Source organism: Salvelinus namaycush, chromosome 17, assembly GCF_016432855.1.
Source record: "Salvelinus namaycush isolate Seneca chromosome 17, SaNama_1.0, whole genome shotgun sequence".
NCBI classification, from domain to species: domain Eukaryota; kingdom Metazoa; phylum Chordata; class Actinopteri; order Salmoniformes; family Salmonidae; genus Salvelinus; species Salvelinus namaycush.
In genome coordinates this window covers 12,421,742-12,437,419 of record NC_052323.1, presented here as the reverse complement: position 1 = coordinate 12,437,419, position 15,678 = coordinate 12,421,742, and the positions used below count along the sequence as shown (strand labels likewise).

Sequence of the window (15,678 nt, the reverse complement as noted above, 5' to 3'; positions counted from 1 at the left end):
AGAGTAGATTTGCAGCAGTACCTCCCCCATCATCTCGATATATTAGAGAGAGAAAGAGCCGCACGCAGAGAACACATTCCGGGTTACAGAGAACACTAAGCACGGAGACTCCGTACTGAGATTCTTTTGTTCTGGAGATACGGATTATTGGTAGAACATTTTGTTATTTTCTCGGTTTACATCTGAAGGAAATATACTATTCTCATAACGGATTATATGGTGCTTGTTGCTTCATGTTGAAGGGAAAATGTCTGACAGAACAATGACACGGCAAGTACTGTTATTTATCTCGGTCCTCTCTCTCAGTTCAGTGCACGGGCAGGTCAGTTACTCCATTCCCGAGGAAATGGCGAAAGGCTCTTTAGTCGGTAACATAACGCAGGATTTAGGTTTAGATATCAATAGACTGAAATCAGGTAAAGCTCGTATTTATACTGGAGACAGCGCAGAATACATCGAGCTGAATAAAGAAAGGGGAGTTCTCCTTATCAAAGAGAGAATAGACCGTGAAGCGCTCTGCGGACAGACGACGCCTTGCGCACTACATTTTCAGATTATTCTGGAGAACCCGATGGAATTTTATAGTATTACCGTTGAAATAACAGATATTAATGATAATGCGCCCAGTTTCGAAAAAAATGAAATGAAATTCAAAATCAGTGAGTCTGCTGTGACAGGGGCTAAATTCTTATTAGAGAGGGCAATGGATTCGGATGTTGGCGTTAACGGCCTACAGAGCTATTCCCTTACGCAAACCGACCATTTTTCCCTAAAAATAAAAGATCAGCCAGATGGAGGGAAAATTGTTGAAATGGTTCTACAGAAGCCTCTCGATCGAGAAAAAGAGGAGGAAATGTCCCTTGTATTAACAGCTGTGGATGGGGGCGATTCTCAGATGTCTGGGACTGCACAGATCCATATCACTGTGCTGGACGCCAACGACAATGCCCCTGTCTTTACACAGCCAATATACAAGGCTACCATTACTGAGAATGTCCCTAAAGGATCAGTTGTAACTGCAGTAAGCGCCTTTGACGCTGATAAAGGCGCACATTCTAAGATAACATATTCAATTTCAAACACAATTGCTGATGTGCGAGACATTTTTGAAATCAATGAATTCGACGGACATTTGAAAGTAAAAGAAAATGTTGATTATGAAAAGGCCCGTCACTATCAGATACATGTTCAGGCCAGTGATGACGGAGGGCTGACTGATTCGTGTAAAATAATTCTGGACGTCATTGATATAAATGACAACAAACCAGCTATTAATATTATGTCAAAGACTAACGTCATAACAGAAGATTCTAAACCCGGTACTGTAGTAACTATGATTAATGTACAAGACCCAGACTCAGGTGAAAATGGTAAAGTCCAGTGTTCGATAAACGACAATATTCCATTTACAATCAAATCAACGACAAATCATTTCTTTACTTTAGTAACAGACAGTGACTTGGACCGAGAGAGAGCCCCTGAATATAACATCAGTGTGACGTGCTCTGATGAGGGAGTGCCCTCTCTCTCCAGCAGCGTCACTCTCACCTTACAGATATCAGATGTGAATGACAACGCGCCTGTCTTTGAGAGGAGCTCATATGAGGCCTACATTATAGAAAACAACACACCGGGCCTCTCTATATTCACAGTGAAAGCCAGAGACGCTGACTGGAACCAGAATGCCCGTGTTTCTTACATACTGGAGGAGTCCTCGGTTAACGGAGTGCCCGTCTCATCATATGTGTCCGTTAGTGCTGATAGTGGAGTCGTCCATTCAGTGCGCTCTTTTGACTACGAGCAGATCAAGGATTTCCAGTTCCGCGTAAAAGCGCAGGATGGAGGCTCTCCTCCTCTCAGTAGCAATGTGACTGTGAAAATAATGATCCAGGACCAGAATGACAACGCTCCTCAGGTTCTGTACCCAGTCCAGACTAGTAACTCTCTGGTGGCTGAAATGGTGCCTCGTTCAGCAGATGTGGGCTATCTTGTCACTAAAGTGGTGGCTGTTGACGTGGACTCTGGACAGAATGCCTGGCTCTCGTATAAACTGCAGAAAGCGACAGACAGGGCGCTGTTTGAAGTGGGCTCACAGAATGGAGAAATAAGAACTATACGCCAAGTAACTGATAAAGATGCTGTGAAACAAAGGCTCACTGTTGTAGTAGAGGACAACGGGCAGCCCTCTCGTTCAGCTACAGTCAATGTTAACGTGGCGGTTGCGGACAGCTTCCCTGAAGTGCTCTCAGAGTTCACTGACTTTACGCACGACGTGGAGTACAATGACAACCTGACGTTTTACTTAATATTGGCTTTGGCTGTAGTCTCCTTTCTCTTTATCGTATCCATCATAGCCATACTGTCAGTGAAATGCTACAGATGGAGACACGAGCAGATGTTTTACAAATCCAATGGGAATCTCCCAGTTATTCCGTATTACCCGCCCCTTTACGCAGACGTGGGAGGCACAGGAACTCTGAGACAGGTGTATAATTACGATGTGTGTGGAACGACTGACTCCAGAACGAGTGATATGAAATACGCCAGACCTTACAGTCAGAGCATCATTAGTCTGGACGGAACACAGACACTCCCCCACGCGCAGAGGGACACGCTGATCAATGACGGTTCAGACAGTCAGGTGAGCATGAAAAATCGTCTCTCATAACCTCAGAATAATTATGACGTCACCGTTTTTGGTGTCATGACCTTATACTGATACTACCTTATTCTTATTTTAACATTAACTATCGTTATTTTGCAAGTGTTGCCTATGTTTTCTTTTGTCCAACACTGAAAGGTTGGCTTCACTCTTGAATTTCTGAAAGGTGTTTCCTGTGGCCTTTACTTCTGACTGATTTGTGATTTCACACCATGCGTAATGGCCCAATTGTAACCATCAGCTATATACTTTAAGCCAAATAACCATCAGTTGATGTGTTGTGCTTTACAGCTCATTTATAAAGGAAATTATCATTGTGATCATACCTTGCGTATAGTGTGTTTTACTGCAAGATATTGGGGTTTGGATATGCTTAGGTTTTACGCATGGTTCGAGAGCACAAGCGTTTTCAATATTCTGTGTGTAGTTTACACGTATGAACTCAGAGGGCCGCTGTTGGTCAGTGTGTTGCAGTTTTAGAGCATATTTGCAGCAGTACCTCCCCCATCATCTCGATATATTAGAGAGAGAAAGAGCCGCATGCAGAGCGCACAGTCCGGGTTACAGAGAGCACTAAGCACAGAGACACCGTACTGAGATTCTTTTGTTCTGGATTTTGGGCACATCTTCTTTACATTTCTTGCACTGAAACAAATGGAATATTACAGATTTCTTAACGGATTATAACGTGAGGTGTTTTATATCCCAGAGAAAATGTCTGACAGAACAATGACACGGCAAGTACTGTTGTTTATCTCGGTCCTCTCTCTCAGTTCAGTGCACGGGCAGGTCAGTTACTCCATTCCCGAGGAAATGGCGAAAGGCTCTTTAGTCGGTAACATAGCGCAGGATTTGGGTTTAGATATCAAAAGACTGAAATCAGGTAAAGCTCGTATTTATACTGGAGACAGCGCAGAATACATCGAGCTGGATAAAGAAAGGGGAGTTATCCTCATCAAAGAGAGAATAGACCGTGAAGCGCTTTGTGAACAGACGACGCCTTGTGCACTGCATTTCCAAATTACTTTAGAAAACCCGATGGAATTATACCCGGTAACTGTAGAAATTACAGATATAAACGACAACGCTCCCACTTTTCAAAAGACTGAGCGACGATTGGAAATCAGCGAGTCAGCTGTGACTGGATCAAAATTTATGTTAGAGAAAGCATTGGATCAAGACATTGATTTAAATGGCCTCCAAAGCTACTCTCTGAAACACGCTGATCATTTTGTTCTGAAATTGCATAGTCAGGCAGACGGGAGTAAAAAGGTTGAGATGGTTTTACAGAAACCTCTAGACCGAGAGAAACAGGAGCATATGTCTCTGTTGTTAACTGCTTTGGATGGAGGTGAGCCTCTGCTGTCAGGGACAATGCAGATATACGTCACAGTGTTGGATGCAAACGACAATGCGCCCGTTTTTACCAAACCAGTGTATAAGGCAACAATAAGTGAGAATTCACAAAAAGGAACGTTTGTCACGACAGTTAGTGCGTCTGATGCAGATAAAGGCACGAATGGAGAAGTGTCTTACGTGATTGCAAATAGCATGAACCGTCTTTCAACGTTATTCCACATAAATGAAGATGGTAATTTGATATTAGATGGCCAAGTTGATTATGAAAAAGCCAGAAGTTATCAGATTGATATAGAAGCCATAGATAATGGTGGTCTCTCGGACTCAAGTAAAATAATCATTGATGTTAGTGACGTAAATGACAATAGTCCTCTAATCAATTTTATTTCCAAATCCGGTATAATACAAGAGGATTCCCGTCCTAACACAGTAATAGCTATGATGAGCGTAAACGACCCTGATTCTGAGAGTAATGGTAAAGTTAACTGTGGCATAAATGAGAACATCCCTTTCACCATTAAATCTACATCTAATGGATTCTATAGTCTAGTAACTGATAGTGGCTTGGACCGAGAGAGAGCCTCTGAATATAACATCAGTGTGACGTGCTCTGATGAGGGAGTGCCCTCTCTCTCCAGCAGCGTCACTCTCACCTTACAGATATCAGATGTGAATGACAACGCGCCTGTCTTTGAGAGGAGCTCATATGAGGCCTACATTATAGAAAACAACACACCGGGCCTCTCTATATTCACAGTGAAAGCCAGAGACGCTGACTGGAACCAGAATGCCCGTGTTTCTTACATACTGGAGGAGTCCTCGGTTAACGGAGTGCCCGTCTCATCATATGTGTCCGTTAGTGCTGATAGTGGAGTCGTCCATTCAGTGCGCTCTTTTGACTACGAGCAAATAAAAGAGTTCCAAATTCGCGTAAAAGCGCAGGATGGAGGCTCCCCTCCTCTCAGTAGCAATGTGACTGTGAAAATAATGATTCAGGACCAGAACGACAACGCGCCGCAGGTTCTGTACCCAGTCCAGACTAGCAACTCTCTGGTGTCTGAAATGGTGCCTCGTTCAGCAGATGTGGGCTATCTTGTCACTAAAGTGGTGGCTGTTGATGTGGACTCTGGACAGAATGCCTGGCTCTCGTATAAACTGCAGAAAGCGACAGACAGGGCGCTGTTTGAAGTGGGCTTACAGAATGGAGAAATAAGAACTATACGTCAAGTCAATGATAAAGATGCTGTGAAACAAAGGCTCACTGTTGTAGTGGAGGACAACGGGCAGCCCTCTCGTTCAGCTACAGTCAATGTTAACGTGGCGGTGGCGGACAGCTTCCTTGAAGTGCTCTCGGAGTTCACTGACTTTACGCACGACAAGGAGTACAATGACAACCTGACTTTTTACTTAGTCTTGGCGTTGGCTGTAGTTTCATTTCTGTTCATCACATGTTTAGTGGTTATTATATCAGTGAAAATATACAGATGGAGACAGTCTCGCGTCCTCTATCATTCCAATCTCCCGGTTATTCCGTATTATCCACCGCGTTACGCAGACACTTTGGGGACAGGAACACTACAGCACGTGTACAATTACGAGGTGTGCAGGACGACTGACTCCAGAAAGAGTGACTGTAAGTTCGTCAGAACCTGTAGTCAGAACGTACTGATAATGGACCCCAGTTCTACTGGGACGATGCAGCGGATGCAGAGTGAAAATAACATCCTGGATGAACCAGACTCGACATTAGAGGTTTGTTATATTTGAATCATTAATTTTCTCCTAAAAATATATTTGTATGGGTAGTGCATTTAACTGTGTAACATCGAGTCTTTAAATTTGGAAACTTTCCATGTTCAGAAATTCGACACCTTTTTCCAATTTGGTCAATTCAGCACCGCTGACATGGTCAGCGGCTTTTTCACAGAGGACATGTAACGGAATGAAGGGTGAATCATCGTTGTCAAGATCATGATGACTTTTTGCATAAATTCATAAGTCTATATCAGTATTTGCATATTTGTATGGAAAGCACACTACCATACATCACATTTTAGAAATGTGTGTTCTGTCGTGATGTAGGCTATATTAAGGCAACATGTGTCTTGTTTGAGATTACTTGTCAACATCCTGTGGCATCTACGTTTACAATTTTCCTAGATGTGTTGATATATCTTATGTTGGGTATGGCATGTTAGAGCTAATATTTTTCCTTTGGAGACTTAAACCTTCCCAAATATGTTGGAATGTGTTTATTTTTTAAGTATCTGTTGTTCAGTAGATTGAACTCAGAGGGACGCTGTTGGTCAGTGTGTTGCAGTTTTAGAGCAGATTTGCAGCAGTACCTCCCCCATCATCTAGGTATATTAGAGAGAGAAAGAGCCGCATGCAGAGCGCACATTCCGGGTTACAGAGAACACTAAGCACCGAGACTCCTTTGTTCCGTGGGTACGGATTATTGACAGAACATTTTTTAAATTTTCTGTATATAAATTTGACGGAATTTAGCAAATTACTGAACGGATTCTATGGTGTTTGTTGTGTCATGGCGCAGGGGAAAATGTCGGGCAGAACAATGACACGGCAAGTACTGTTGTTTATCTCGGTCCTCTCTCTCAGTTCAGTGCACGGGCAGGTCAGTTACTCCATTCCCGAGGAAATGGCGAAAGGCTCTTTAGTTGGTAACATATCGCAGGATTTGGGTTTAGATATCAAACGATTGAAATCAAGTAAAGCTCGAATACACGTTGGAAATAGCGCAGAATACATCGAGTTGGATAAAGACAGGGGAGTTCTCCTTATCAAAGAGACAATAGACCGTGAAGCGCTATGCAGACAGTCAACGCCTTGCGCACTGCATTTTCAAATTATTCTGGAGAATCCAATAGAATTTTATCGCGTCACAATTGAGATTATCGATATCAATGATAATGCACCTGTTTTCCAAAAAGATTCAATGAAATTCGAAATAAGTGAGTCAGCTGTGACTGGAGCTAAATTTGTGCTGGAGAGAGCTTTTGATTCTGATATAGGATCAAATGGACTCCAAAGCTACTCCCTTAATCCAACTGATAATTTCAGTCTAAAATTACATGGTCAAACTGATGGTAGCAAAAAGGTAGAGATGGTTTTACAGAAGCCTTTAGATCGAGAGAAACAGGAGCAGATGTCTTTAGTGTTAACTGCCCTCGATGGAGGAGACCCTCAGATGTCTGGAACAGTGCATATTCACGTCAATGTGTTGGATGCAAACGACAATGCTCCGGTTTTTACGCAGGCACTATATACGGCGAGTGTTGTAGAGAACTCACAGAAGGGTACTTTATTAACTACAGTTAGTGCCACTGATATAGATCATGGATCTTATGGTTTAGTCACATATTCTATATCAAGCAGCACAATTGGTATTTTGGACCTATTCGAAATAGACGAGAGTAATGGCGAAGTGCGTTTGATAGGCAAGGTCGACTATGAAAGCGATAAACATTATCAGATTGACTTAGAAGCAAAAGATACAGGAGGTCTTTCTGATTCCAGTAAATTAGTTGTCGGCATTGTGGACGTCAACGACAACAGCCCTTTGATTGATATGATGTCCACTTCTAAATCAATACCAGAAAATGCCCCTTCTCAGACAGTCATAGCTGTAATGAGTGTCCACGACCCAGACTCTGATAATAACGGAGTGGTGAATTGTGTTTTAACTCAAAATATTCCCTTTACCATTAAATCTACATCCACTGGCTTCTATAGTCTAGTAACAGACAGTGACTTGGATCGAGAGGGAGCATTTGAATATAACATAATTGTGATGTGCTCTGATGAGGGAGTGCCCTCGCTCTCCAGCAGCGTCACTCTCACCTTACATATATCAGATGTGAATGACAACGCGCCTGTCTTTGAGAGGAGCTCATATGAGGCCTACATTATAGAAAACAACACACCGGGCCTCTCTATATTCACAGTGAAAGCCAGAGACGCTGACTGGAACCAGAATGCCCGTGTTTCTTACATACTGGAGGAGTCCTCGGTTAACGGAGTGCCCGTCTCATCATATGTGTCCGTTAGTGCTGATAGTGGAGTCGTCCATTCAGTGCGCTCTTTTGACTACGAGCAGATCAAGGATTTCCAGTTCCGTGTAAAAGCGCAGGATGGAGGCTCTCCTCCTCTCAGTAGCAATGTGACTGTGAAAATAATGATCCAGGACCAGAATGACAACGCGCCTCAGGTTCTGTACCCAGTCCAGACTAGCAGCTCTCTGGTGGCTGAAATGGTGCCTCGTTCAGCAGATGTGGGCTATCTTGTCACTAAAGTGGTGGCTGTTGATGTAGACTCTGGACAGAATGCCTGGCTCTCGTATAAACTGCAGAAAGCGACAGACAGGGCGCTGTTTGAAGTGGGCTCACAGAATGGAGAAATAAGAACTATACGCCAAGTCACTGATAAAGATGTTGTGAAACAAAGGCTCACTGTTGTAGTGGAGGACAAAGGGCAGCCTTCTCGTTCAGCTACAGTCAATGTTAACGTGGCTGTGGCGGACAGCTTCCCTGAAGTGCTCTCGGAGTTCACTGACTTTACGCACGACGTGGAGTACAATGACAACCTGACTTTTTACTTAGTCTTGGCATTGGCTGTAGTCTCCTTTCTCTTTATCGTATCCATCATAGCCATACTGTCAGTGAAATGCTACAGATGGAGACACGAGCAAATGTTTTACAAATCCAATGGGAATCTCCCAGTTATTCCGTATTACCCGCCCCTTTACGCAGACGTGGGAGGCACAGGAACTCTGAGACAGGTGTATAATTACGATGTGTGTGGAACGACTGACTCCAGAAAGAGTGATATGAAATACGTCAGACCTTACAGTCAGAGCATCATTAGTCTGGACGGAACACAGACACTCCCCCACGCGCAGAGGGACACGCTGATCAATGACGATGGGGAAAACCAGGTGAGAATAATGGCTACATCAGCAGCATATAGGTTTTCGTTTTCAAGAGCTGTAGTTTGGGTTATAAATCTCGTTCGATTTCAAAGCAAGGTTATACATTTCATGTGCTGTTACCATTTCATCAGATTTTTCTTAGCCTATTAAAACAAGACAGTATCAAACAGAACGCATGGTATTAGGTTTTTGACGTTTGCAGGGTTTTGGACATTTCACATTTGATCATTTCATTTCTGCCTCATAAATACAATCTCAAACATCGGACAACTTATGGCAACCTAATATTTGTGCAGATATTTGTGTAATATCTATTCAGGGCTCTAAAGGCCGCTGTTGGTTAGTGTCAGGATATATACGTCTCAGACAGTAGACCCTCCCTCTCTTCTTTGCGTCACAAGCTGCGCAGCGGACTGTACTTCCATATCATCAGAACTAGTCTCCTAAAAGAGCCCACACAATCATTGGGACGTGTTGGTGACGCAATATTCATTTTTGTGGAGCCATTCGTTTTTATATTGTTTTTTCTCTCAGGCTGAGTAGTCTGAAGATGGACGATCTTTCTTGTCATGGCGCAGGGAGGACCAGCTCGCGGATATGGACATGGAAGACATGGGTCATGCTGTTTGTCTGTCTTTGTGGTGCAAGGGTAGCGCGCGCCCAGGTCCGTTATTCCATCCCCGAGGAGATGGCGAAAGGCTCACTCGTGGGGAATATCGTACAGGATCTGGGTTTGGATGTAAAAAAGTTGAAATCTGGTCGAGCGCGGATCTTTACTGAGGACAGCAGTGAGTGCATCGGTCTGAATGTTGATAAAGGGACGCTGGTGGTGAAAGAAAGGATAGACAGAGAGGAGCTGTGCGCCCAAGTCTCTCCCTGCTCTCTGCATTTTCAGATCATCGTTGAAAATCCGATGGAGCTCCATCGAATTGATGTGGAAATATTAGATATTAACGACAATGCTCCTGCTTTTGCTAAAAAGGAAATGAATTTCCAAATAAGTGAATCTGCGGCTCCTGGGGCTCGGTTTTCACTCGACGGTGCAAAAGATCCCGATGTGGCTCTAAATACTCTCCAAACATACAAACTAAATCCTACGGATCATTTTCAATTGAAAACCCTATCTCGCTCTGATGGAACGAAATACGTCGAAATGGTTCTGCAGAGCGCACTTGATAGGGAAAAACAGGAAGAGCATAAACTAATCTTAACTGCTTATGACGGCGGCAGCCCCCAGAAATCTGGCTCCGTCAAAATCAATGTTATTGTCTTAGATGCAAACGACAATGCCCCTGTATTTGGCCAGTCACTGTATAGGGTGGTCGTGCCAGAAAATGCGTCAAAGGGAACGATTGTCTTGACAGTGAGCGCCACTGATGCAGACCAGGAAACAAATGGAGAGGTGATGTATTCCTTTTCTCAAAATACAGATAGTGCTTCAGTTCTATTCAATATAGACGCCCATACTGGTGAGATTACCATAAGTGGTCTGTTAGATTTCGAAAAAGTTAGGCATTATGAACTAGATGTAGAGGCGACAGACAACGGGGGGTTAACAGATACTAGTAAAGTGCTTATTGAAATGACTGACGTGAACGACAATGCACCCGTGATTAGCATTATTTCATTCTCCAGCCCTATTCCCGAGGACTCTGCCCCGGAGACGGTCATAGCCATGCTCAATATCAAAGACTCAGACTCCGGTAAAAACGGTCAGGTTAAGTGTTCTATTAGTCCAGATTTACCTTTCCGCATAAAGTCATCCTCTTCTAATTTCTACAGTTTAGTGTCAGACCAGGCTTTGGACCGTGAAACTGTGTCTGAATATGACATAACAATAACAGCCACAGATGAAGGGTCGTCATCTTTTTCCACTAATAAGACAGTAACACTGAAAATATCAGATGTGAATGACAACGCCCCCCTGTTTACACGTCAATCATACACAGCTTACGTTATTGAGAATAACTTACCTGGAATGTCAATATTTTCAGTCAAGGCCAGCGACAAAGACTTTGGCAACAACGCGCGTATTTCATATTTGCTTGGTGATAATCAAGTGAATGGAGTTTCGGCGTCTGCGTACATTTCAGTAAATGCAGAGAGTGGGGCGATTCTTGCTGTGCGTTCTTTCGACTATGAGCAAATAAAAGAGTTCCAAATTCGCGTAAAAGCGCAGGATGGAGGCTCCCCTCCTCTCAGTAGCAATGTGACTGTGAAAATAATGATTCAGGACCAGAACGACAACGCGCCGCAGGTTCTGTACCCAGTCCAGACTAGCAGCTCTCTGGTGTCTGAAATGGTGCCTCGTTCAGCAGATGTGGGCTATCTTGTCACTAAAGTGGTGGCTGTTGATGTGGACTCTGGACAGAATGCCTGGCTCTCGTATAAACTGCAGAAAGCGACAGACAGGGCGCTGTTTGAAGTGGGCTTACAGAATGGAGAAATAAGAACTATACGTCAAGTCAATGATAAAGATGCTGTGAAACAAAGGCTCACTGTTGTAGTGGAGGACAACGGGCAGCCCTCTCGTTCAGCTACAGTCAATGTTAACGTAGCGGTGGCGGACAGCTTCCCTGAAGTGCTCTCAGAGTTCACTGACTTCACGCAAGACAAGGACTACAATGACAACCTGACTTTTTACTTAATATTGGCTTTGGCTGTAGTTTCATTTCTCTTCATCGTATCCATCATAGCCATACTGTCAGTGAAATGCTACAGATGGAGACGCGAGCAAATGTTTTACAAATCCAATGGGAATCTCCCAGTTATTCCGTATTACCCGCCCCTTTACGCAGACGTGGGAGGCACAGGAACTCTGAGACAGGTGTATAATTACGATGTGTGTGGAACGACTGACTCCAGAAAGAGTGATATGAAATACGTCAGACCTTACAGTCAGAGCATCATTAGTCTGGACGGAACACAGACACTCCCCCACGCGCAGAGAGACAAACTGATCATTGACGATTCAGACAGTCAGGTAAGCATGCATTATCGACTGTAACCTATATAATTACCTTGTAACAAGCTAGAACGAGTAATTAGGCCGTACATACCAAGTACTTACCAATTTGACACTCACCTTTTTGTCTTGGCTTTAGCAGTGGTACATGCTATGTACCTGTCATCAGGCAATCACATTCCTATATACTCATTCTGGAATAATGCCTATGTAATTAATATAGGTTATAGTGTTGCCAAAGACTGCCCTGTGAAACAGCAGCGAACCTGTATGAAATAATCTTCTGGAATACATTCAGGGACAAAGAGAGCAGTGTTGCTGGAGGCTATAGAGAAACACAAAGGAAGAGCTGGGCTGAGCTGGGCTGGACTAGACGAGACTGGGCTGGACTGGGCTGGGCTGGACTAGACGAGACTGGGCTGGGCTGGACTAGACGAGACTGGGCTGGACTGGGCTGAGCTGGACTAGACGAGACTGGGCTGGACTGGGCTGGGCTGGACTAGACGAGACTGGGCTGGACTGGGCTGGGCTGGACTAGACGAGACTGGGCTGGACTAGACGGGACTGGGCTGGATGAGACTGGACTGGACTGGGCTGGTCTGGGCTGGACGAGACGAGACTGGACTGGACTAGGGCCTGCAGAGTGTTTTTCTCTCTCACACACACACTGCACTATTTTTAACACCGACCTAAATTCCTGTCTCTCACACGCTGCTGTTACTGTATATTCCTGACTTTGAACCGTGTACATACAGAGAGCGAGAGATGGAGAGATGAGAGAGAGAGGAGAGGAGATTGAGGAGTGGTAGAGAGAAATCGGACTGAAAGAGGTGGGAAATGTGTTGGAGAGAAGGATTGAGGATGGGGAGAGGCAGTAGCATGGAGCCAGAGAGAGGGATGGTGTGGGGGAGGGGAGGAGATGTGTTGTAGCTGGCCTCATCCACCGTTCATGCGCAGCAGCACTGCGTTAGTGATGCACGGCAGCCATTTTGCACCACAAGCTGCAGTGTTTGTAGAGAAATAGGCTCCTCATAACCTCTAAGGTAGAAAGGGATGGATAAACAACTATAAATAATTGAGTGTGGTTATAAATGAGGCAGGGCTCGATACAGGGAAGATAGAAACAGGGGAAGATAGAAACAGGGAAAGATAGATGCAGGGAAAGATAGAGGGAGGGAGAAAGAAAATGACAGTATATGACATCCAGCTTAAAAGATGAGAGCAATCTGTTTTTGTGCTGAAAGGAGAGAGAGAGTGATAGAGATACAGAGAGAGAAAGTTGAGTAGACTACTGTGCTGAAAGGAGAGAGAGAGAGACAGATGAGTAAACTGTGCTAGATTCCTCTATATGATGCTAGTATAGTGACATGTTGTTTGTATCACTGAGCTCCTCGATCTCTCTTTCTCCTCCCTCACCACAGACATCATAAAGGGGTCATTAGAGCTCCATGGCCCACAGGTCTCCATGTTTACTGGGTAATACACACACAGGGAGGAAATGCCCTCCACATGGCTCTCACATGCAGCCCATAATACTAATCCCACACACCAGGCCACTGCCACACACAGCAAGTAACCAGGCCAACCGATTGGAAACACGCTTTTCACGGCACTTCGATACCGAAGGGACTTTTTCGTAGCAGGTTAGGAGAATTAACATAGCAGGTTAGGAGACTGAGGTTAAGATTAGGAGAGGGGTTAGGGTTAGCGAAAATGCTCTCCTAACCTGCCACAAAAATCACTTTGTATCGAAGTGGCGTGAAAAGAGTGTGTCCCGTCAACTGATAGTTTACCTCATAAAATAGGTGATGGTCACACTCTTTTTCACCACGTGGTGATCCTATTGTGTGTCAATGCTGTTAAATTCTTAGTTAGGTGGTCATGATGCTGGCTTTATTGTATGGGGGGACATAGTATCTAATGCTAGAGGTGGTGTAGCTTCAGTCGATGTCTGTAGATGGAGGTGTGGCCCTGGCATAGACAACAGGCTGTCTGTTTGTGTACATACTGCACAGGCATGCTGTATGTGTTTGTGTTGAATGTTTCTGTGTAGAAGAGTAGCACATGCCTCTCATAAACATCTGACATGACACAAAAATGCTTGAGGTTTTATGGAGGAAACCTCTGTCCCTCTGGAAACAGTCTATCATCATTATCACCCTACATCTGTGTCCGTTTTGCCCGTTTAAACCGCTTTTTAACCACTAAACCTTGGTTCTCAGGCTTGTCAGCGAGGAAGGCTTTTACTATGGACCGTAAACCCTTGAACTCAGTGCGTCTCTGTGGGGGTCAGACCCCACCGACCCATACACCCCTCGGTCTAGCCCTGAATGTTCCAGTCCAGTGTATAGATGTGGATGGTGTGTGGGTGACTCTTGGATATGACTTCTCGCTTCTGGTTCAGACACCCACTTGGATGACCTTTGAACTATAGAACAGTGGTTTGCTGACGTATGTCAAGGCTGTAGTCCTCTGGAGCAGAATTTAGCAGTCCCCTGCCTTGGCAGCCATTTTAGTTTCTAGACCTTGTGACTGTCCACATTGATATGGGAAGAAACTGCTTCCCACAGCTGTTGTTTATACTGTACTTCCTTCCTCACTGGCCCAGTCATCTGGTGAGCAGCTGTATCTCTACAGTGTGTTGCTCTGTCTGAAGATTAACATTGGACTTTGAGCAGTGTTTGAGCATGGTTGCTGTGTATGGTGACCAGGATGCATTGAGGGGGGGGGGGGGGGGGGGGGGGGGTGTGTGTGTGTGTGTTCGTGTGTGTTCGTGTGTTCGTGTGTGTTCGTGTGTGTTCGTGTGTGTGTTCGTGTGTGCGTGCTTGCTTCTTATCTAGCCTTCTGGAAAGTGGGGTTAGAAATTCTGATTCTCACATATCTGATTCCTCTGCTCCCCCTGCCGGATTAAGATCCTTGATTAGATATCAGGGATGTCTGGATGATTTGTGAGTGACTTTATCCTCTCTCTCACACACATGCACACACTCAAATATTCTGCTAAGGAGAGTTGAGACCGCACTCACAGTTTGTCAGCTCTATCCATAAGTCTGTGTAGTGACTGTGTGTGATCTGATGTAAGTAAAGAGAAGTGGGAACAGGGTGTGTACGTTTTCTTTAATCATCCTTCCTTGTGGAATCACTCCAACAGTATGCTGTCATCTCATTTCATGGTTTTGAGGATGGAGGGAGGCAACTCTGCTTCTACTGCCATGTACCCCTGAATCTTATCATCTTTACCCTCCGTCTATTTCAGTTATGACAGTAAACCCTCAGGCTCTCATCTGTGGTGATCTGATGTTCTGTTTTCTCTGGCCTGGTAGTAAGAGTGTACTGTTTCCCTGCAGTGTCCTACAGCCCGACAGTCCTACAGTCCTTCAATCCTACAGGCCAAGGGGCACAGTCCTACAGTCTTACAGTCCCAGGCTGTCTCAATAGTCTACAGCCAAAGGTTCCTTTGCCTCTCTACATTCAATGGACAATAATTAGAATGAAAAGGGGGCCATGTTGCGTACGTACTTTCAGTGTGCAGGCCTGAAGAGGCCTGAAGAGAAGAGAGGGAGTTTTGGCTCTGATGATGAGGCAGATGTCCTCTGAACACTGAGTCTCAGGTGCTCAAAGCAGTCATTGGCATTATGAGAATTCACCTGGCCTGACCTGACCTGGCCCTTTGAGCAATGTGCAGGGAACTGGGCACATTACATACATACATACATACATACATACATACATACATACATACAT

General features: G+C 44.5%; 3 protein-coding genes across 5 annotated transcripts in view; all 3 read left to right on the top strand.

Annotated features, from left to right (window-relative positions):
- LOC120062308 (protocadherin gamma-A11-like) overlaps positions 1-15,678 on the top strand; it is a 65,457-nt gene that overhangs the window by 6,082 nt on the left and 43,697 nt on the right. Inside the window, exon 1 of one of the 3 annotated variants that reach the window (XM_039012175.1) lies at positions 9,447-11,952. The exons of the other annotated variants lie outside the window; for them this stretch is intronic. Coding sequence (XP_038868103.1) covers positions 9,520-11,952 — 2,433 coding nt within the window. The 5' untranslated portion in view covers positions 9,447-9,519. Of the gene's footprint in view, positions 1-9,446; positions 11,953-15,678 lie in introns of those variants that run through there. 3 annotated transcript variants of the gene reach the window in all.
- LOC120061853 (protocadherin beta-16-like) lies at positions 100-5,959 on the top strand. The gene is made up of 3 exons (XM_039011635.1): positions 100-2,641; positions 4,682-5,403; positions 5,917-5,959. Exons 1-3 carry the CDS (start codon positions 248-250, stop codon positions 5,957-5,959), a joined length of 3,159 nt encoding a protein of 1,052 aa, XP_038867563.1. The 5' UTR covers positions 100-247.
- LOC120061851 (protocadherin beta-16-like) lies at positions 6,440-9,512 on the top strand. The gene is made up of 2 exons (XM_039011634.1): positions 6,440-9,026; positions 9,504-9,512. The coding sequence occupies exons 1-2, from the start codon at positions 6,567-6,569 to the stop codon at positions 9,510-9,512; spliced, it is 2,469 nt and encodes an 822-aa protein (XP_038867562.1). The 5' UTR covers positions 6,440-6,566.

Bases quoted from the DNA above. Each gene is read 5' to 3' on its own strand.
- LOC120061853 (XM_039011635.1), top strand. From the start codon at position 248: ATGTCTGACAGAACAATGACACGGCAAGTACTGTTATTTATCTCGGTC. The intron at 2,642-4,681 runs GTGAGCATGAAA...CTCACCTTACAG, and splicing joins ATGACGGTTCAGACAGTCAG to ATATCAGATGTGAATGACAA. The intron at 5,404-5,916 runs GTACAATGACAA...TGGTCAATTCAG, and splicing joins GACTTTACGCACGACAAGGA to CACCGCTGACATGGTCAGCG.
- LOC120061851 (XM_039011634.1), top strand. From the start codon at position 6,567: ATGGCGCAGGGGAAAATGTCGGGCAGAACAATGACACGGCAAGTACTG.